At 44.3% G+C, this 23390-nt stretch overlaps 1 protein-coding gene across 4 annotated transcripts; it reads left to right on the forward strand.

Annotated features, from left to right (window-relative positions):
• The first annotated feature begins 12113 nt into the window (after positions 1–12113).
• LOC129835266 (arf-GAP domain and FG repeat-containing protein 2-like) lies at positions 12114–23390 on the forward strand. 4 transcript variants are annotated; one of them, XM_055900825.1, is made up of 14 exons: positions 12114–12214; positions 13854–13947; positions 14859–14974; positions 15231–15378; positions 15775–15907; positions 16142–16246; positions 16403–16435; positions 17433–17675; positions 18235–18307; positions 19484–19527; positions 19789–19881; positions 20315–20434; positions 20989–21059; positions 21319–23390. In XM_055900825.1, exons 2-14 carry the CDS (start codon positions 13894–13896, stop codon positions 21364–21366), a joined length of 1281 nt encoding a protein of 426 aa, XP_055756800.1. In that variant the 5' UTR covers positions 12114–12214; positions 13854–13893; the 3' UTR covers positions 21367–23390. The 4 variants fall into 4 exon arrangements, with proteins under 4 accessions (XP_055756800.1, XP_055756798.1, XP_055756799.1 ...); XM_055900823.1 differs by lacking the exon at positions 12114–12214 and adding an exon at positions 12282–12960; XM_055900824.1 differs by lacking the exons at positions 12114–12214; positions 16403–16435 and adding an exon at positions 12282–12960.

A 23390-nucleotide genomic window follows, 5' to 3' on the forward strand; every position in this document is an offset into this window, starting at 1 on the left:
CTCAAAACAACAGTTGATTCATTTTTTTCAAATCAAATGTGTTTTACAGGTAGATTCCACATCACAAAATGTTGACAAATTACATTGAAACAACATTGATTCAACCAGTTTGTGCTCAGTGGGAGGGATCTTTACTTCAACATTATTGTGTTTTGAATGTATTTCTAATACTTTTTAAGACTTTTTCTGCTAGATGTTTTCTAGGACATTTTCTCCATCTGTTTGACCAGAAATCAAAGGCTTTACTTATTCCATATTTTTATGATGGAAAATGGTTTAAAAATGTATATATGCCTTAAACCCCCTAAGGTCGACCTCTGACACCCCGTGGAAAGCAAATTTGCAAAATAAGAAAATCTCCATAAAAATATGTCAGTTGAAGCTAGTGATATTGGATGTCAATCCACCGCATCTGCCTATGTCGAACTTCCGCAGGTGACAGGGCTAGAGCGTTGTTTGTTAGAGCATGAGACATCCCGAAAATCTGTTTTTTCACAAAATCGTCTGCAGCTTCTGAACGGTTTGGTCTACAATTATGACACATCTATGGAAAGATGAGACTCTCATGAACACGATGGTGTTCTCCGTTTTTCTCTATAACCTCTACAAGTGTCAGGAGACTCGTCTGAAATCAGTATAGCTGATCTGACAACTTCTGTCTGTAGCATCTGAACTGTTTCGACTACACACTAATATGATATGTGGCAAAGGTCTGTGCGAAGGTGAGACTTTCATGTTTTGCTCTAGGACGCCCACAGGCCTCACAAGACCCGTATGAAGGTCCCCTATACACGTTGAAACAGTGAATGGAAGTATACAGTACCAGTCAAAAGTTTGGACACACCTAATCCTTCAAGGATTTTTCTATATTTTTACTATTTTCTACATTGGAATAACTTAGTAAACAAAAAATGTGTTAAACAAATCAATGACAGCTTTGCACACTCTTGGCATTCTCTCAACCAGCTTCACTTGCAATGCTTTTCCAACAGTCTTGAAGGAGATCCCACATATGCTGAGCACTTGTTGATTGCTTTTCCTTTGCGGTCCAACTCATCCCAAACAATCTCAATTGGGTTGAGGTCAGATGATTGTGAAGGCCAGGTCATCTGATGCAGCACTCCATCACTCTCCTTCCTGGCAAAATAGCCCTTACACAGCCTGGAGGTGTGTTGGGTCATTGTCCTGTTGAAAAACAAATGATAGTCCCGCTAAGAGCAAACCAGATGGGATGGAGTATAGCTGCAGAATGCTGTAATAGCCATGCTGGTTAAGTGTGCCTTGAATTCGAAATAAATAATTGACAGTGTCACCAGCAAAGCACCCACCCACACCATCACACATCCTCCATGCTTCACGGTGGGAACTACACATGCGGAGATCATCCGTTCACCTACGCTGCATCTCACAAAGACATTGCGGTTGGAACCAAACTTGGACTCATCAGACCAAAGGACAGATTTCCACCGGTCTAACGTCCATTGCTCGTGTTTCTTGGCCCAAGAAAGTCTCTTCTTATTATTGGTGTCCTTTAGTAGTGGTTTCTTTGCAGAAATTCAACCAAGAAGGCCTGATTCACACAGTCTCCTCTGAACAGTTGATGTTGAGATGTGTCTCTACCTTGAATTCTGTGAAGCATTTATTTGGGCTGCAATTTCTGAGGCTGGTAACTCTAATGAACTTATCCTCTGCAGCAGAGGTAACACTGGATCTTCCTTTCCAGGGGCGGTCCTCATGAGAGCCAGTTTCATCATAGCCCTTGATGGTTTTTGCGACTGCACTTGAAGAAAATTTGAAAGTTCTTGACATTTTCTGGATTGACTGACCTTCATGGAGTGTCGTTTTTCTTTGCTTATTTGAGCTGTTCTTGCCATAATATGGACTTGGTCTTTTACAAAAAGCAGCCAACAAGTGCTCAGCATATGTGGGAACTCCTTCAAGACTGTTGGAAAAGCATTCCAGGTGAAGCTGGTTGAGAGAATGCATTGAGTGTGCAAAGCTGTCATCAAGGCAAAGGGTGGCGACTTTGAAGAATCTCAAATATAAAATATATTTTGATTTGTTTAACACTTTTTTGGTTACTACATGATTCCGTATGTGTTATTTCATCATTTTGATGTCTTCACTATTATTCTGCAATGTACAGTCGTGGCCAAAAGTTTTGAGAATGACACAAATATTAATTTTCACAAAGTCTGCTGCCTCAGTTTGTATGATGGCAATTTGCATATACTCCTGAATGTTATGAAGAGTGATCAGATGAATTGCAATTAATTGCAAAGTCCCTCTTTGCCATGCAAATGAACTGAATCCCCCAAAAACATTTCCACTGCATTTCAGCCCTGCCACAAAAGGACCAGCTGACGTCATGTCAGTGATTCTCTCGTTAACACAGGTGTGAGTGTTGACGAGGACAAGACTGCAGATCACTCTGTCATGCTGGTTGAGTTCGAATAACAGACTGGAAGCTTCAAAAGGAGGGTGATGCTTGGAATCATTGTGCTTCCTCTGTCAACCATGGTTAATTGCAAGGAAACACGTGCCGTTATCATTGCTTTGCACAAAAAGGGCTTCACAGGCAAGGATATTGCTGTCAGTAAGATTGCACCTAAATCAACCATTTATTGGATCATCAAGAACTTCAAGGAGAGCGGTTCAATTGTTGTGAAGAAGGCTTCAGGGTGCCCAAGAAAGTCCAGCATGCGCCAGGACCGTCTCCTAAAGTTGATTCAGCTGCGGGATCGGGGCACCACCAGTACAGAGCTTGCTCAGGAATCGCAGCAGGCAGGTGTGAGTGCATCTGCCCGCACAGTGAGGCAAAGACTTTTGGAGGATGGCCTGGTGTCAAGAAGGGCAGCAAAGAAGCCACTTTTCTCCAGAAAAACATCAGGGACAGACTGATATTCTGCAAAAGGTACAGGGATTGGACTGCTGAGGACTGGGGTAAAGTCATTTTCTCTGATGAATCCCCTTTCCGATTGTTTGGGGCATCCGGAAAGAAGCTTTGAGAAGATAAGGTGAGCGCTACCATCAGTCCTGTGTCATGCCAACATTAAAGCATCCTGAGACCATTCATGTGTGGGGTTGCTTCTCAGCCAAGGGAGTGGGCTCACTCACAATTTTGCCTAAGAACACAGCCACGAATAAATAATGGTTCCAACACATCCTCCGAGAGCAACTTCTCCCAACCATCCAGGAACAGTTTGGTGACGAACAATACCTTTTCCAGCATGATGGAGCACCTTGCCATAAGGCAAAAGTGATAAGTGGCTCGGGGAACAAAACATCAATATGTTGGGTCCATGGCCAGGAAACTCCCCAGACCTTAATCCCATTGAGAACTTGTGGTCAATCCTCAAGAGGCGGGTGGACAAACAAAACCTCACAAATTCTGACAAACTCCAAGCATTGATTATGCAAGAATGGGCTTCCATCAGGCAGGATGTGGCCGAGAAGTTAATTGACAGCATGCCAGGGCGGATTGCAGAGGTTTTGAAAAAGAAGTGTCAACACTGCAAATATTGACTCTTCTCATTAACTTCATGTAATTGTCAATAAAAGCCTTTGACACTTATGAAATGTTTATAATTATACTTCAGTGTTCCATAGTAACATCTGACAAAAATATCTAGACACTGAAGCAGCAAAATTTGTGGAAATTAATATTTGTCATCCTCAAAACTTTTGGCCACGACTGTAGACAATAGTAAAAATAAAGAAAAACCCTTGAATGAGTAGGTGTGTCCAAACTTTTGACTGTTACTGTATATGGAGACTGTTTAATGCCAAAATTATGGTGTTAAATACATGGACAAAAATAATTATAAATGTTTCCTAATCTTTCTTATATCTCTTAGATATAGGAGAGACACTTCAGACACTTCGTCTGAAGAGGAGGTGTAGCAGGGATCGGACCAAGACGCAGTGTATTCCGTGTTCAACATATTTAATGACAGACGAAAACGTGAACACTTACAAAACTACAAAATAACAAACGTGGCTTACCGATACAGTCCTTTCTGGTGCAGACAAAACACAGAGACAGGAAACAACCACCCACAAAATCCCAACACAAAACAAGCCACCTATATATGATTCTCAATCAGGGACAACGATTGACAGCTGCCTCTGATTGAGAACCATATTAGGCCGAACACAGAAACAGACAAACTAGACACACAACATAGAATGTCCACCCAGCTCACGTCCTGACCAACACTAAAACAAGCAAAACACATAAGCACTATGGTCAGGACGTGACAGTACCCCCCTCCTGAGGTGCAGACTCCGAACGCACCCCTAAAACTCAAGGGGAGAGTCTGGGTGGGCATCTGTCCACGATGGCGGCTCCGGCGCAGGACGAGGCCACCACTCCACCATTGTCTTTGTCCCCCTCCTAAGCGTCCTTTGAGTGGCAACCCTCGCCCCCGACCTTGGCCTAGGAATCCTCACCAAGGTCCCTACTAAATTGAGGAGACAGCTCAGGACAGAGAGGTAGCTCAGGACAGAGAGGTAGCTCAGGACAGAGAGGTAGCTCAGGACAGAAAGGTAGCTCAGGACAGAGAGGTAGCTCAAGACAGAGTGGTAGCTCAGGACAGAGGGGCAGCTCTGGACTGAAGGGCAGCTCCGGACTGAAGGGCAGCTCCGGACAGAGAGGCAGCTCTGGACTGAAGGGCAGCTCCGGACTGAAGGGCAGCTCATGACTGAGGGGCAGCTCATGACTGAGGGGCAGCTCATGACTGAGGGGCAGCTCGTGACTGGAGGGCAGCTCATGACTGGAGGGCAGCTCATGACTGGAAGGCAGCTCATGACTGGAAGGCAGCTCATGACTGGAAGGTAACTCATGACTGGAAGGCAACTCATGACTGGAAGGCAGCTCATGACTGGAAGGCAGCTCATGACTGGAGGGCAGCTCATGACTGGAGGGCAACTCATGACTGTAGGGCAGCTCATGACTGGAGGGCAGCTCTGGCAGCTCCTGACTGACTGGCGGCTCTGGCGGCTCCTGACTGGCTGGCGGCTCTGGCGGCTCCTGACTGGCTGGCGGTTCTGGCGGCTCCTGACTGGCTGGCGGCTCCTGACTGGCTGGCGGCTCTGGCGGCTCCTAACTGGCGGCTCCTGACTGGCTGGCGGCTCTGGCGGCTCCTGACTGACGGGCGGCTCTAGCGGCTCCTGACTGACGGGCGGCTCTGACGGCTCGGGACAGACGGGCGGCTCTGACGGCTCGGGACAGACGGGCGGCTCTGACGGCTCGGGACAGACGGGCGGCTCTGGCGGCTAAAACAAGCAAAACACATAAGCACTATGGTCAGGATGTGACAAGAACAAACTTTATTTAGATCTTTGTGGGGGACTATCTGTTGTTCCATGTTCAAATTCTCTCCAAGGTGGCTTAGCAGTTCAGACGTCTTTTCCGTATTGTCTTGTCGTGTCCTGTATATATATATATATTTACACCTTTTCTTCACATATCTTTTATTTATTTTATTATCCAAGAACTCAACTACAAAAGCTTTCCTGCAAAAGCTTTCCTGCAACCCGCTTCACCAATTACAATAAGTAATATTTACCTCAATCTGAAAATCCATCGTGGAAGATAGCCAGGGGCTAATTCAGAAGCTAGCCTGATAGCTAACCAAAAGCTACTCCGATAGCTAGCCAGAAGCTAATCTGTAGCTGCCCCGAAATTAGCCGGTTTGCTAGCTAGCGTTGGTGTTTCAGCTGCCCACGTTTTGCGGTCATCAGCTATTCCTTTAGCTCGATAATCTACCGGCACTTTTGTGCAACGCGACTCGGACCGGAGCATTCCGGGACTTTTTTTCTCCCAGTTTCCCCGGATTCCAACCGCAGGCTCTGGACACTTGCACCTTGATTTCGCAGCTAGCTAGCTGCATACCGTGTGACTATTGGCTTACGTCGACCCCGGAGCAAACTCAAATCATGCTGGAGCTAGCCAGCTGAGGAGTTCCATCACCATCCGGACCCGTTTCTTTTGTTGCTGCTGCAGATACGGAACCCCACCGGGCCTTCACGACTGACTGCCGACGTTATCTGCCCGAGGGATGTATCCAACCGGCAAATCCGTCCCGACGTTACCTGAACGCTCACCTGAGGCCCGCTAATCGTTAGCTGTCCTATCGGCTGCTATCTGAACAAAACCCCACTACACGGAACCTACCGACGGAAACGCACGAGGTATCTACAAACAGACCTCCATCCTATGCTGCTACCGATAGCCATATACCCGGCCAGCTGTCTGGATCGCCACGACCCCAACCAACCTCTACTCACTGGACCCTTACTGATCACTCGATTAAGCATGCCTCTCCTTAATGTAAATATGCCTTGTCCATTGCTGTTCTGGTTAGTGTTTATTGGCTTATTTCACTGTAGAGATTCTAGCCCTGCTCTCTATACCATATCCAACCTATCAGTTCCACCACCCACATATGCGATGACATCACCTGGTTTCAATGATGTTTCTAGAGACAAGATCTCTCTCATCATCACTCAATACCTAGGTTTACCTCCACTGTATTCACATCCTACCATACCTTTGTCTGTACATTATTCCTTTAAACTATTTTATCGCCCCCAGAAACTTCCTTTTACTCTCTGCTCTAGTAGCTCTAGGCGACCAATTCTCATAGCTTTTAGCCGTACCATTATCCTACTTCTCCTCTGTTCCTCTGGTGATGTAGAGGTGAATCCAGGCCCTGCAGTACCTGGCTCCACTCCTATTCCCCAGGCGCTCTCTTTTGATGACTTCTGTAACCGTAATAGCCTTGGCTTCATGCATGTTAACATTAGAAGCCTCCTCCCTAAGTTTGTTTTGTTCACTGCTTTAGCACACTCTACCAACCCGGATGTTTTAGCCGTGTCTGAATCCTGGCTTAGAAAGACCACCAAAAATTCAGACATTTTTATCCCCAATTACAATATTTTCAGACAAGATAGAACGGCCAAAGGGGGCGGTGTTGCAATCTACTGCAAAGACTGCCTGCAGAGTTCTGTTATACTATCCAGGTCTGTTCCCAAACAATTTGAACTTCTACTTTTAAAAATCCACCTCTCTAAAAACAAGTCTCTCACCGTTGCCGCCTGCTATAGACCACCCTCTGCCCCCAGCTGTGCTCTGGACACTATATGTGAACTGATTGCCCCCCATCTATCTTCAGAGCTCGTGCTGCTAGGCGACCTAAATTTGAACATGCTCAACACCCCAGCCACCCTACAATCTAAGCTTGATGCCCTCAATCTCACACAAATTATCAATGAACCTACCAGGTACCACCCCAATTCCGTAAACACGGGTACCCTCATAGATATCATCCTAACAAACTTGCCCTCTAAATACACCTCTGCTGTTTTCAACCAAGATCTCAGCGATCACTGCCTCATTGCCTGCATCCGTAATGGGTCAGCGGTCAAACGACCTCCACTCATCACTGTCAAACGCTCCCTGAAACACTTCAGCGAGCAGGCCTTCCTAATCGACCTGGCCGGGATATCCTGGAAGGATATTGATCTCATCCCGTCAGTAGAGGATGCCTGGTCATTTTTTTAAAATGCCTTCCTCACCATCTTGAATAAGCATGCCCCATTCAAGAAATTTAGAACCAGGAACAGATATAGCCCTTGGTTCTCTCCTGACCTGACTGCCCTTAACCATCAGAAAAACATCCTATGGCGTTCTGCATTAGCATCGAACAGCCCCCGTGATATGCAACTTTTCAGGGAAGCCAGAAACCAATATACACAGGCAGTTAGAACAGCCAAGGCTAGCTTTTTCAAGCAGAAATTTGCTTCCTGCAACACAAATTCAAAAAAGTTCTGGGACACCGTAAAGTCCATGGAGAATAAGAACACCTCCTCCCAGCTTCCAACCGCTCTGAAGATAGGAAACACTGTCACCACCGACAAATCCACTATAATTGAGAATTTCAATAAGCATTTTTCTACGGCTGGCCATGCTTTCCACCTGGCTACCCCTACCCCGGACAACAGCACTGCCCTCCCCTCTGCTACTCGCCCAAGCCTTCCCCATTTCTCTTTCTCCCAAATACAGTCAGCTGATGTTCTTAATGAGCTGCAAAATCTGGACCCTTACAAATCAGCCGGGCTAGATAATCTGGACCCTTTCTTTCTAAAACTATCTGCTGAAATTGTTGCCACCCCTATTACTAGCCTCTTCAACCTCTCTTTCGTGTCGTCTGAGATCCCCAAAGATTGGAAAGCAGCTGCGGTTATCCCCCTCTTCAAAGGGGGGGACACCCTTGACCCTAACTGCTACAGACCTATATCTATCCTACCCTGCCTTTCTAAGGTCTTCGAAAGCCAAGTCAACAAACAGATTACCGACCATTTCGAATCACACCACACCTTCTCCGCTATGCAATCTGGTTTCAGAGCTGGTCATGGGTGCACCTCAGCCACGCTCAAGGTCATAAACGATATCGTAACCGCCATCGATAGGAAACAATACTGTGCAGCCGTATTCATTGACCTGGCCAAGGCTTTTGACTCTGTCAATCACCACATCCTCATTGGCAGACTCGACAGCCTTGGTTTCTCTAATGATTGCCTCGCCTGGTTCACCAACTACTTCTCTGATCGAGTTCAGTGTGTCAAATCGGAGGGTCTGTTGTCCGGGCCTCTGGCAGTCTCTATGGGGGTGCCACAGGGTTCAATTCTTGGACCGACTCTCTTCTCTGTTTACATCAATGATGTCGCTCTTGCTGCTGGTGATTCTCTGATCCACCTCTACGCAGACGACACTATTCTGTATACTTCTGGCCCTTCTTTTGACACTGTGTTAACAACCCTCCAGGCGAGCTTCAATGCCATACAACTCTCCTTCCGTGGCCTCCAACTGCTCTTAAATACAAGTAAAACCAAATGCATGCTCTTCAACCGATCGCTGCCTGCTCCTGCCCGCCTGTCCAACATCACTACTTTGGACGGCTCTGACTTAGAATATGTGGACAACTACAAATACCTAGGTGTCTGGTTAGACTGTAAACTCTCCTTCCAGACCCACATCAAACATCTCCAATCCAAAGTCAAATCTAGAATTGGCTTCCTATTCCGCAACAAAGCATCCTTTACTCATGCTGCCAAACATACCCTTGTAAAACTGACCATCCTACCAATCCTCGACTTCGGTGATGTCATTTACAAAATAGCCTCCAAAACCCTACTCAATAAATTGGATGCAGTCTATCACAGTGCCATCCGTTTTGTCACCAAAGCCCCATATACTACCCACCACTGCGACCTGTACACTCTCGTTGGCTGGCCCTCGCTTCATACTCGTCGCCAAACCCACTGGTTCCAGGTCATCTACAAGACCCTGCTAGGTAAAGTCCCCCCTTATCTCAGCTCGCTGGTCACCATAGCAGCACCTACCTGTAGCACGCGCTCCAGCAGGTATATCTCTCTATTCACCCCCAAAACCAATTCTTCCTTTGGACGCCTCTCCTTCCAGTTCTCTGCTGCCAATGACTGGAACGAACTACAAAAATCTCTGAAACTGGAAACACCTATCTCCCTCACTAGCTTTAAGCACCAGCTGTCAGAGCAGCTCATAGATTACTGCACCTGTACATAACCCATCTACAATTTAGCCCTACCTCTTTACCTACTGTATTTATTTAGTAATTTATTTTGCTCCTTTGCACCCCATTATTTCTGTCTCTACTTTGCACTTTCTTCCAATGCAAACCAACCATTCCAGTGTTTTTTTTATTTTTTTTTATTTTACTTGCTGTGTTGTACTCACTTCGCCTCCATGGCCTTTTTATATTTTATTTATTTATACATATATCTGTTTGCCTTCACCTCCCTTATCTCACCTCACTTGCTCACATTGTATATAGACTTATTTTTTTTCACTGTATTATTGACTATATGTTTGTTTTTACTCCATGTGTAACTATGTGTTGTTGTATGTGTCGAACTGCTTTGCTTTATCTTGGCCAGGTCGCAATTGTAAATGAGAACGTGTTCTCAATTTGCCTACCTGGTTAAATAAAGGTTAAATAAAAAATAAAATAAATAAATAAATAAAATGTAATGAATCTGTTATTCAATGCATTTTTATGGGCTAATAGCATTAAGGCCCAAAATAATTTTTCATCAAATCGTTTTTTGAAATATATATTGGGGATGCTTCAAGGGGTCTTGAATTTGAAAATAAAATAGCTAAATGAGCCTTGGTATGACCTTCTTAAAACAATTCCATATAGCTTAGACAGGGCTTAGAATCTGAATGGTTTTAATAAAGCAAAAAAAAGATAGACTCTTACCTTTCACTTGACACCAAATTTGATGTACTCCTATGGACTTCACCTGTTAGTGCTCATGGGGCTTTTTACATGGAAATGCCTGGGCTTATTCATAGCAAGGGTACACATCTCAGAAAGGACCCTATATGCCCATATGCCTTTTATGTTGTGATCACATTTATATTTGCACCAAATTAACTTTAGGCTCTCACCAGGTCCCGGTTACATAAAAGCTCCCAATGATTCAGTCTTGGATGTGTATTCCCAATGACCAGTCAATTGTGTGATTCATTCTTTTAGTGAGAGTGAATGTAGTTTGCATGTACAATAGGCTTTTATATGAGATAATTATGCTTGGTAAGTGCCAGCTACTCCCTCAATCCCATATAAATCCCATATGAATCACATATAAATTGGGACACACACACACACACACACACACACACACACACACACACACACACACACACACACACACACACACACACACACACACACACAGAGAGAGAGACACGGACACACACACATTTCAAAACAGAACATATTCTTGAGCAACACGGAAATAGCTCTACCTCAACATTATCACAACATACAGTGCTATGCAACCAGAGAGGTCTGATCGCCACAGTAGCTAGTCTGTGGTTGACTAGCCTAGACAGATCATTACAGTGTGTCACGCCCTGACCAGAGTTTGCTTTGTATGTTTTATGTTTTGGTTGGTCAGGGTGTGATCTGTGTGGGCATTCTATGTTGTTTGTCTGGTTTGTCTATTTCTGTGTTTGGCCTGATATGCTTCTCAATCAGAGACAGGTGTTTTGCGTTGTCTCTGATTGGGAACCATATTTAGGTAGCCTGTTTTGTATTGTGGATTGGGGGTTATTGTCTATGTCTATGTCTATACGTTGGTTGCTTGTGTCTGCACTTTCATTATATAGCATCACGTTGTTTTGTAGTTTGTTTAAGTGTTCTTAATTTCTTTGTTTATTAAATTAAGTATGTATTCTAACCACGCTGCGTTTTGGTCCGATCCTTACTCCTCCTCAGACGAGGAGGATTACGATGTTCGTGACACAGTGGTTGATGGTCTATTCTAGCCCCATAATTTTTGTCTCTCTGGCACAACACATGTGTATGTTTGTACATGTACACAGAGACAGTTAAATATGCACGTACACACACACACACACACACACACACACACATTAGGACACAATCTAACAATTGTGCTCATTAGTAGAGTAGAAGAGTATAATGGAATTGAAGAGATGTGTTGTTAAATGGCCTTACTCTGCTTGGTGGTATACACGCAGCCAGGACTACAATATATATATATCTATATTTTTGTCAATAACTCCACAACTAATCTTCCAGTACCATCAGAAATGCTTGGAGGATCAAATGACGAGCGACAAGTGCTGCAGGGACTCGGCCAGTCAGTCACTGCCTGACCTGACCACGCATGGCGCTCCCTTGTTACCAAAATAAGTCCTTACATTAGGCCTACTTGCACTGACTGATCTGCTCTGAGTGTCAAATCTGAACCCAATCTAAAGGTTTAAGAGAGATTTATTTTGCGTAGGTAATCTATCTTCAATCTGTTGACTACATTAGTTGGCTACATGTGCGTAATGGCGCGAGGGCAAACCCTTTTAGACCTGTATAGCCTAGCCTATGTTTTTATTTATTTGTATGTTACTGTTCTATACGGATGGGTTGTAGAGAGTGGTGTGAAGGGTTAACAAATTCAAAACAGATGAAACAAACATTTTTCATGTCGGACGTCATCATGCAATGGGCGTGATGTAGCCGTTAAAGGTCTGTTGCTGAGTTACTATGAAAATAAACTCACATCAGACAGCTCTGATCAAATAATACTAATCAACATCTATTTGTTTCGGCGTATAGAATATAATTTCATAACTACAATGGTGAATTTTTTTCTCTCGTCTATGTTGGTTTATTTGTGTGGGTTATTTTTTTTACCATTCTATGGTATGTGTGATCCTCTGGTCCTTGCCTTAGCTTGCAATCTGGGTTTCAAAAATCTGTCATCATTCCAAAGCGCCGCGTCTTCATGGAACGACAGACACGAGCGCAATAATGCCAAAGGGGGGTGTGCGTATGGCAAGCAGAGAGCGGAGCAGAGAGAGAGATATTTAGAGCGAGAGGCAGATGTCTTTCTCCACTCCAGAAGAGAATACCGCAGCAATGGATAAATAATAACGACGTAGTAAAACTCATTGACAGCTTGATAAGACCTCATTTCTGACTTCCGCTAAAGACACGGAATAGCCTGACGCATGCATGTAGGAATATCCAGGTAATATCGCTCTCAAATCACGTAAACGCGAGCCGCATAATAATCGTTTTCATAATGCGGGCGTGAGTAACATACTGTAAACGGAGGGAGGAATAAGGGAGGTTAGTGGAGGGCCAGTGGTACTCGGCTCACCACTATACGAGCTATAGTCCTCTCCGCCAGACCAAAAGCGGGCCGAGACAGCAGTATGTCGAACCGAAAACATCGGGACAGCCAAGAGATATGCGCCCGCAAGGTCCGGGAGCTGGCCCAGGCTGGAGTAAACAAACACTGCTTCGAGTGCAGTCAACCGGGGGTGACTTACATCGATATCACCGTGGGCTGCTTCGTGTGCACGTCGTGCTCTGGAATGCTGTAAGTAGGTGGATACACAAGGGGCATATATATTCGGATAGCTTCTATAACATGCATATTGCGCACATGAGGCTATTATATATGCCTATAAATAAAATAAGCCATTGCATGCAAATTATTAACCAATAATAATGTCCAGTATGCTGCACCTGCAGAGCAGATGTACAGATGCTGTTATATTTGAGCATTGAGAAGGAACTGAAACGTGAAACTGTAGCCTAACGTGGCCTATGCGCCCTGTATTCATTTACGCGTCCCCCCTTGGTGTGTTAACTTCCTATGGCTACAGTTAATTGTACTACTACTACTTTAACATTTTCAGGCGTGCCCGTTTATCGCGCCGTGTTACGTTTCCTTTCGTCGTGGCCCAGGTTCGGTGTCTCTTTCTGGTTCATGTAACATTCTGCATGCAGACCGTTGCCAGCTCAGGTCCTCAACACATTATAGGCTATGGCTGTAGCATGTCGCAAGGTTGAGTAATTTGCAGTGGCCAGATTTCAGCACAGGTTTAGAGTCTTGTCACGAGCACAGAAGAATAGCCTAAACTTTAAACCCTTTGCACACTGAATGAGCAAACTATTATGTCATGTTTTGTATGCCTAACCTCTACACTGGATACATTTGCACTATGACAATTTTCACATTTTCTCACAGTCACCTGTCATGGCATCCATTTTTTGATCACTTTAAATTTACATTTAAGTCATTTAGCAGACACTCTTATCCAGAGCGACTTACAAATCCCCCTTACATCCCATTACTCTTCAATTCTCTATCATGAGTGTTCCTCTTCAGTGATTTATGTGATTATAGGCAGAACAAATGTGGAGTGCCATCTTTTACACATCTTCCATCTCTCATTTATTGTTTTTTTCCCCCAATCTCTGCCTCAGGAGAGGACTCAACCCTCCCCACAGAGTCAAGTCTATCTCCATGACAACCTTCTCCCAACAGGAAGTGGAGTTTCTGCAAAACCATGGCAACGAGGTGAGTGACAAACGGGCCGCATCCATTATTGACAGTCAGGTGGGCTTGTAGGCGGGACCTAACAGTATTCCACCTATATTTCACCTTCCTCATTACAATTCTGGGGATAATTTTCAGTGCTCGGCTGGATACTTCAATATTCTAACGTCAGGAAAAGGTGAACAAAACACAATCGTGATGCATACTTGGACTCGTAACATTCAGTATTCTAAAATTTTTTCTATGTTCCAGGATAAATAGAGCGAGAAAAGATGATATACCATAGGTATTATAAATAGATATCATAAATGCTACATGTACATCCTTTTATCGAGGCCACCAGGAGAGCGATTGAGGCGACATGAGGTACATTTATCCATCTCTCATAATAGTTTTTTTATGTGAACTAGACGATATTAGATCCAAACCCTCACCTCTCTAGACCAGTCTGTTGTAAAATCTCCTCTATTTTCTTATCCCTCTTTATGAGATAAAAGGGGACGCTTGATGCCCCCCTCCTGTATCAGTCAGACCAGATCATGGCACTGTTTTGGTGGTTGCAGACTGTTTCTGGAGGAATGTAGCTGCTCTGCAGTGAACGGAACGCTACATCACAGCTACACCCAAACCATCTCGTGTGTGTGTGTCTAATTCATTGCTTACAGTTATGCCCAATAATTGAATTTTGAACCTAGTTTGTGTGTACATGTGTGAGTGTCTGATTCATTGCTCTAACGCAGATATCAGGTAGAAAAGTCTGCATATTTCAGTCAGATTTAGTCATGATTAATCAATGTGTTGATCTTGGTGATTCATTTTCATGTCGTGAGATGCAGTACTGTGACTAAAAGATGTAATTAATGTGTGGGGAGGCATGTGTATTGTTTATGTTCTGTATCATTGTGTGTGTGTGCGTGCGTGTGTGTGTGTAGGTGGGGAGGAGGACCTGGCTGTGTGCCTTTGATCCAAAAACAGAAGGTTGTTTCGACACAAGGGACTCCCAGAAACTGAAGGCGTTCCTCCAGGACAAATACCAGAAGAAGAAATGGTGAGGAAATCAATAAAGATATCATCATATATTCAGAAAGATATCCATATGTCAGATGTACCACCTACTTTGAACTCATCTGATCAAAGCTCCATAGTAACTCATTTGTAATTGCACATTGACTAGAATGTGTGGAATTTTTAGGACAGTGCATTTACTTACTGTGAGAAAAGTTTTCTTTTTTAGTTAAGTTTCGTTTCATTGAGATAGAATCTCTTCCTCAAATGTAGTCACAGCAACATGTAACTATTTCCAGGCATTTTTCGAAGAACAAGAACAGGAGGGAGGTAGAGGGACCCTGGAGCCCGCCTGGGGTACAGGCCTTACCCATCTCTCACGGCCCCACACCCTCCCAGGTCCAGGCCCACGCCATGCCCCCCTCGGTCAGACTGTTACGCACACTGGTGAGATACATAACACCTCCAAGAGATTGAGGAAATGAGAGAGAGAGAGAGGCAGAGCTGTATTTCCTGTCAGTAAAGCTGGATTGAATCGAATTAAATTAGAGAAAGTGAAGAAAGAGAGAGAGCGTGAGAAAGAGAAGTGGAGGGAGAGTGATAGATAGAGAGAGAAAAGAGATAGGCAGAGAGAGGTGTTAATGTGGACACGAGTAATAGGGGTAGAGAGAGGTGAATACTGTAGCAGAGGTCCTACGACACAGAGAGAACCCACTCCAGGTCGTCTCCACATCAAAGATAAAGTGATTAATAATAGACGAAGGGTTATATGAGGATATGTAACACAGAGGGGAAATATACCCACCCACTGTGTGGTGACTGTCTTGTTCCCTCCCTGTCTAGCCTCTCCTCCAGTCCCAGCTCTCGTCCTGGGGGGACAGAGTCCCTGCTATCTCCCCTGCGGACATGCGCGCTGACGTGTTCACCGCCCGTGCTCCCTCGCGCTCCCAGAGCTTCAGAGACCCCCCTTTGAAAGGTAGAACTGTTCACCATCTTTTTTTGGTACTATGAATAATGGCACCTGAGGCAACATGATTTGACCCTGTTTTTTCTTTCTCTTTCCACTTCTCTCTATTGTTATGTCTGTTTCTCTATCTTTCTCTCTCTGTTATTCTCCTCGTCTCCTTCTCTCTGTCTCTGTCCTCTCTTTCCTTGTCTCATCTCTCTCTCTCTCTCTCTCTCTCTCTCTCTCTCTCTCTCTCTCTCTCAGACTCTCTAATGAGTGGTATAGAAAGACAACGTCCAGGCTCTCTTTCCTCGGCGATGGGAACTCACAGCCATGCCCACTCCTTCCCTGCCCTCCCTAGACCCTCAGGTACAGACCACACTGACCTCTTGTCTGATTGGATGTCTTATGAAATATACTTCCTGGTGTCTTCTTCTACCTACATATCTCTCACTTTCTTCCCCATCTCTGGTCCCTCTTTTTCTTTCTCTTTTTCCTTCTCTCTCTTCACATTTACCTCCTTAGCCAGTAGCACTTTCAAAAACAACTTCACTTTAGGTAAGGCACTAACCTGTACAGTATTTGAAAGTGTGCTGAATGGTTATTCCGAGGAATAGAATAATTAGCATAATTCCCTGTAAAACAGTAGTAATGTGTTCTCCTGCAGAGAGAGAGAGAGAGAGAGAGAGAGAGAGAGAGAGAGAGAGAGAGACTGAGAGAGAGAGACTGAGACTGAGACTGAGAGAGAGAGACTGAGACTGGGAGAGAGACTGAGAGAGAGAGAGACTGAGAGAGAGAGATAGAGAGAGACTGAGACTCAGAGAGAGAGACTGAGAGAGAGAGACTGAGAGAGAGAGAGACTGAGAGAGAGAGAGACTGAGACTCAGAGAGAGAGACTGAGAGAGAGAGAGAGACTGAGACTGAGACTGAGAGAGAGGCATGGGAGAGAGAGAGACATGAGAGAGAGACATCAGAGAGAGACATGGGAGAGAGAGAGACATGAGAGAGAGACTGAGAGAGAGAGAGAGAGAGAGACATGGGAGAGAGCGAGAGAGAGAGAGGAAAATAACACATTTATAACTATTTTTAGAGAGTAGCCAATGCTCCTTTCAACGGGGCCCCATGGTATTCCACCATGCTGTGGTGCAGTAGTGTAGTGAGCTATATGGGTCACAGTTCTAATCATGCACATTAACATTCCAAATAAGTATGCTATGAAGAAGTGTATGATAAAGTAGGCTATGAATCAGTCCAAATCCTGCTGGCTGCTAATACGTGTAGCATGCTAAACATTTATGCAAAGCTAGTATTGCCCCAAAAAGGAATTCTGAGGTTATATTTGCCATATAGGACTGTTGAGGCTATTGCCTGGTCAGGTCACATGGTCAGAAAAACAAATGCATAGGCTGTGTCTGAAATGGCACTCTATTACCTATATAGTTCACTACTTTGCAGGCCCTGGTCAAATGTAGTACACTATAGAGGGAATAGGGTGCCATTTCGGACTCACACCCAGCCTTCCTTACATCGGCCATCTTTTTGTTGGCTCTCCCAGGTCGTACAGTGGCCTCCTCAGGGGGCTCAGCCCCTTTCAGGGCCTTCCCTAAGTCTTTGAGTGTAGACTTTGGAGGGCTCAGCCAACCGCACAGTCGCAGTGCCCTCAGCATCGCCCCCCCAGTCCCCGGCCCCAACACACACACAAACCACCAAGACCGCTACGCTGCCCTGTCCCAACTGAACAGTGTCTTCCCTGACACATCCCCCGGGCCTGGATCTGGACCTGGACCAGGACTTACAGGTAAGGGTACAAGGAGTGAGTGGGGGGGGGGGGTGCATGTGAGAGAGCGAGATAAAAGGTTGTTGTCAGCTACATTGCATAACGTTTATTATTCCCATTGTGCTTTCAGCTCTGAATGCTACACCGTTGGGTTGTAGCAGAATGACTTGGAAACATGTTCCAGTTTGGATTTGGCAATGCTACTAAATGCTAACATAACGAATGCTAACATAAATGTGCAGGAACAATGCTTTGGGCATGTTTAAACATATATTATTGTTTTATTCCCATGATTCAATACACACTACTTCTCCCCCAGGCAATCATATAGGTATTGTTTTTCTGTGTCATAGTTTAATTTGATTAATATAGCGTTGAACTCTAGAGCATTTTTTTTTTTACACTTTTACACTCAATACAGTTACAGCTTGACGACTCAAGCTCTCAGAGTGGAAACGTTGCATCCTATGTCTAAGTGATTTAAGTACTCTTACCAGCTAATTACACTCGATCTCTCGAATTAAGCTCCAGCTAAGCCCTGTGCTTATGGTCTGTCTATTGTTTTAATGTCTGTTGTTAGCACCCCCCGGTGGACCACGCCAGTATAACACGCTCTTTGGGAAGCGCCTGTCCTCCAGTTCTACTCCTGCCAGGTAATGAATGCAATGTCAAGCAAATACACTTAACGTTCATATTAAGTTAACTGACTATGTGTCAACTCTGTACACCTGCATTGCAAATGCGCCGGTCCCAATACAAAAATATTGTTTTATTTGCTCAGGATATCTGCACGCCCTTGGTTTAGTAATTCATGACAGTCCTACACCAGAGCTGGAGACAACTGCAATAGTAAATTGATTGTTTTAGGTTTTTTTATGTTCATACATGTAGTAATACAGTAATACAATAATTCATACCCTTTGACTTAATCACATTTTGTTACAGCCTGAATTTAAAATGGATCAAATATATATGTTTTCTCAACCATCGACACACAATACGCCACAAGCACAAAGTGAAATCCTTTTTTTACAAATTTTTGCAAATGCATTGAAAAGGAAATAGAGAAATATCTAATTTACATAAGTATTCATCACCCCTGAGTCAATAAATGTTTGGCAGCGATTACAGCTGTGAGTCTTTCTAGGTAAGTCTTTAAGAGCTTTGCACACCTAGATTGTACAATATTTGCACATTATTCTTTTTTAAATTCTTCAAGCTCTGTCAAGTTGGTTGTTGATCATTGCTAGACAGCCATTTTCAAGTCTTGCCATAGATTTTCAAGCCTGTTTAATTCAAAACTGTAACAAACTCTGTAACTGTTTTAAAGTCACCATTGGCCTCGTGGTGAATTCCCTGAGCAGTTTCCTTCATCTCCAACACCTGAGTTCGGAAGTACTCCTGTATCTTTGTGTTGACTGGGTGTATTGATGCACCATCCGAAGTGTAATTAATTACTTCACCATGCTCAAAGGGATATTCAGTGTCTGCTTCTTTTTTTTTTTTTTTTTACCCATCTACCAATAGGTGCTGTTCTTTGCAAGGCATCGCATAACCTGGAATACTTATTGACTCAAGACATTTCAGCTTTTCATTTGTAATTAATTTGTAAAAATGTCTAAAAACATCATTCCACTTTGACGTTACGGGGTATTGTGTGCAGGCCAGTGATACAACATCTCAATTTAAATCCATTTTAAATTCAGGCTGTAAAACAGACAACATTTTGAAAAGGTCAAGGGGCGTGAATTCTTTCTGAAGGCGCTGTAAATAGTTGGTCCTCCCTCATCCTCACCTTCCTTCCTTCCTTCTTTTCCTTCTTTCTTCAGCTCTCCAGGCATGGATGCCGTGACGGGATCCCAAACATTTGCAAGTAGGCAGTGTTACAAAAATATGAATTTATCACGCGGGTGTATATTTTTCATGAAAGATTTTAAAAGACATGACCAAATTCCTTAACCTCTTTGTCTCTCTCTCTCTCTCTCTCTCTCTCTCTCTCTCTCTCTCTCTCTCTCTCTCTCTCTCTCTCTCTCTCTCTCTCTCTCTCTCTCTCTCTCTCTCGTCTCTCTCTCCCTGTCTCTCTCTCTTTGTCTCTCTCCCTCTTTCTCTCTGTCTCTCTACCTCCATGTCTCAGATTTCCCTAACCCGTTCAGCTCCTGTTCCAGGTCTCAGCAGCAGCAGCCTGCCCTCTCTCCCAGTAACCCCTTCCACAGCTCCACCTCAGGAGGTAAGTTTCCCGCAGGGCTAGTGCAATCCAGCATCCTTGGGACGTCTCTACCCTAAACCTTAACCTTAACCCTAACACTAGTCTTAACCATACCCTAACCCTAATCTTAACCATAACCCTTACCTAACCCCAACAATTACCTTAACCTTTTTACATTTCAAATTCAATTGGGTAACGTCAGAGTTGGGACGTCCCAAGGGGAAAAGGTCAAGAATGTTCCAGTAGCAGTTTACATTAAGGTACTCTTTAAAGTGTTAAACTGTATATAAGTAGTTTATAGACAGGGTTCATGAGTTAATACTATAGTTTAGACATCATTAACAAGCAGCTATAATGGAGAATTGGGAATAACGTCTGCTCCATATACAAGGCCTCTGGATTCGTGGTGTATTGGAGGACACAAGATGACACCCCAGTGTTGTTTTTCTTCCAGGTGACTCCAGTGGGTTTGTCACCTCTCCCACCTCAGTGTTTCCTCCGTCTGCCACCTTCCCAGCTCCCACTACCCAGGATGCATTTCCTCACGAGCATGCCAACAAACAGGAAACCAACGGCAAGTAGAAGTCAACAATCGTTCTATTCTATTCTTCTAAGCTCTGCTCTTTCCTATTCTATTCTGCCAACAGAATTGCGAGATTTTTCTCCAACAATCCAGTACAGCACCACACGAAAATAGCACTTGCCGTTTTGCGTTCTGTATTTACAAAGTACAGTACATGCTTTGCCAAGAAACACAAAAGTTAGTCAGTGCTGTGGTGTTTGATGGCTGTGCTACCACAGCAGCATGCCATGTCACCCCACAACTAATGATGATTACCAGCATCTTACCTCCCCTGCTTACATAACACCAACTCAGTCCCTAAATATAGAGTCACAACCCAGAAATGTTGAATTTGTGAAATTGCCATGGTCTGTGGGGCGTTGCCCATTCTAGTAATTATATTTATTTGTTTACACCGCATTTCATGTTGGGTGCTGGTTGATTTCAATGTGTGTTGAATGGCAATTCCCATGTGGTTCTATATTTGTCAGACTAGTATAGTATTTGATGTATTAGTATTTGGTCTTAATGTATCTCTGGCTTTGGGGGTGTTGTTGTGTTTGTAGGTTTTGCCTCTTTCCCTGCGCCGGACTCTCCGCCCAAAGTTCCTTGTCCAATGTCAGTGAACCCATTCACTGTGAGTACCACACTACAGCAACACAACCACAATGAGCATTGAGTGCACTTCAAAAGATTGCGCAGTGTTTGCTGGGGATTTGGATGGGAGCTCTTTAATTATTATGCTAAAGCTTAATTCAACAGGAATGAATGGTTCATTGGTGTTTGAGGGCTTTTCTGGAGCAGTACATTTACAGTAGGAGCTCTCCCTCACCATCTCCTTCGCTCTCTCACTCTCCCTCAACCTCTTTCCCTCCTTCGCTCCCTCCCTCTCTCAGGGGAATGTTTACCCGAGTAGAGGAATGTCGCGAAACCCTTTCATCTGATACCGGCGCCCCTGGCTACAACCGACATGGAGGGGTGGCCTGAAGACTGGTGAACTTGAAGAGCTGCTGCCATTTCAATGCCCCATCAAAGAGAGAGAGAGAGGGGAAACATTCATGCAGGCCCCTCTCCCCTCTACGTGTGTGTTCGTGCGCGTGTGGACTATCTGTACTGTAACGTTTATCCATGGAAAGAATGTGAGCATGTGCTTGCCGGTGTGTTTGAGTGTGTGTGTGTGTGTGTGTGTGTGTGTGTGTGTGTGTGTGTGTGTGTGTGTGTGTGTGTGTGTGTGTGTGTGTGTGTGTGTGTGTGTGTGTGTGTGTGTGTGTGTGTGTGTGTGTGTACCACATACCATATACCAAGGGTGTTTATATGGCAATAGAATCCACCTCAGGGATCTGTGCGTGTCATCACCAAGACATACACACACACTTACACACTTAAGCTGGGTGTACACTACACGATTTTGGCCCCGATTTAGCTGTCCCAGACAAGATTTTGAGATCGGAGACAAAATCCAACGACATAATGTCGTTGCCTACTCGTTTAATATGAGCGGGTCAGAGATGCACTCTGAGGGCTACCCATCTCGTCTTTGAGCAGTCCCAGACATCCCGATATTTTTTGACGTTTGATTTTGTCGGCACAAAATCTGCAATGCTCTTGAAGTGTGAGATGTGCATCGACAAGTTCTGAGAACGGTGATCAGCAAGAGCCAATGAGGGCTCGCCAGAGAAGAAGCCAGTGAGATGATGACGTTGTTTCGCATCACCCAGAATGTGTAGACTCTCAAGCAGGAGCCATGACTACTACTAGTATGCATTTGTACTTGCCTTTAACCAAAGCCAAAGTGTCAAATTGTTAAACAGCTCTGAAGTTCACAAGCAATGTTATTCCATTCAAAATGTTGGCTAGACATCTCAACTCTGTATGGCAAGTGTGAATGTCTGACTGAAGAAGTTTATGAGGCTGCTTTGAGCCACAGCTCGTTCTCGTAACATTAACAATCCAATCACATCATCACGTCGATGTTTTGATGAGACAGCGTGGTGGTACCGAGAATCCTTACGACCAAGTGAAGAATCTTGGCGTGTGTGACACCCATTTGTGCCACGTTGGCAAGACAAAGAACTACAGGAAAGAAGGTTGTTTAATGTGAGAGGCTCAGCGATGTTAGGATTCTAAAAGTCGTGTAGTGTCCACCCGACATTAGCTGTTTCTCCCATGTACTGCTTCTGTGCAACAGCAGCCCCATCAGCACGTCAAATCATCATATTTTGCTTACTTTTTGGATACACCTCTGAAAAGGACATTCAAAAACTCCCCAAAGCTAGCCAGTCCAGTCAGTCAGTGTGTATCAAGTTACAGAATGGAGACATTCCTCTTCAAGGCTTTCAGAGCTGAACAATATAACAAGCGCAAAAAATTATGACAAGCAAGCATTTTTTTCCTTAGTGACGGTTATGCCAGCCTTAACACAACATCCTCTTAATGCATGTAGATTGGAGAACATTCAGACAAGCCTGTCTTTTCCCCCCATGTGCTGTGTGCGTATCAGAGGAGGCTGGTGGGAGGAGCTATAGAAGGACTGGCTCATTGTAATGTCTGGATTGGAGTGAATGGAACGGAGTCAAACGTTGTTTCTGTCACAATGAGCCCGTCCTCCTACTGCTCCTCGCACCAGCCTCCTCTGTTGTGTATGTATGTGGAAAACACGTTTGTATTGTTTTATATGTTTGTCGTTTTTTGTAAATCACTTGTGTTTCAGTCTCAGGCTGCATGCGCTGAGAGGGCTGCAAGAGGAGATGCTATTGAATGTAAAAGCTATTTTCAAAACGATAACAGTGTGTTTCATCTCTCCCTGTAATGGACCAAATGTTTCTTGTTCTTTTGGGTGACAACATGGAGGTGAAATTCATTTTCGTTCTTTCTTTCTCTTTTTTTTTCAAGAGTTCCATTGAGAAGGTATTTGTAATGAGAAGTGTCCATGTTCATAAATTCAAATAATATTGGTTGCTTCTTTAAA

Source organism: Salvelinus fontinalis, chromosome 36 (assembly GCF_029448725.1).
Source record: "Salvelinus fontinalis isolate EN_2023a chromosome 36, ASM2944872v1, whole genome shotgun sequence".
NCBI lineage: Eukaryota > Metazoa > Chordata > Actinopteri > Salmoniformes > Salmonidae > Salvelinus > Salvelinus fontinalis.

Excerpts from the sequence above, each read along its gene's own strand:
- LOC129835266 (XM_055900823.1), top strand. The coding sequence starts at position 12,794 with ATGTCGAACCGAAAACATCGGGACAGCCAAGAGATATGCGCCCGCAAG. Across the intron at positions 15,908-16,141 it reads CAGAGACCCCCCTTTGAAAG|ACTCTCTAATGAGTGGTATA; the intron begins GTAGAACTGTTC and ends TCTCTCTCTCAG. Across the intron at positions 18,308-19,483 it reads TCCAGTTCTACTCCTGCCAG|CTCTCCAGGCATGGATGCCG; the intron begins GTAATGAATGCA and ends TTCTTTCTTCAG.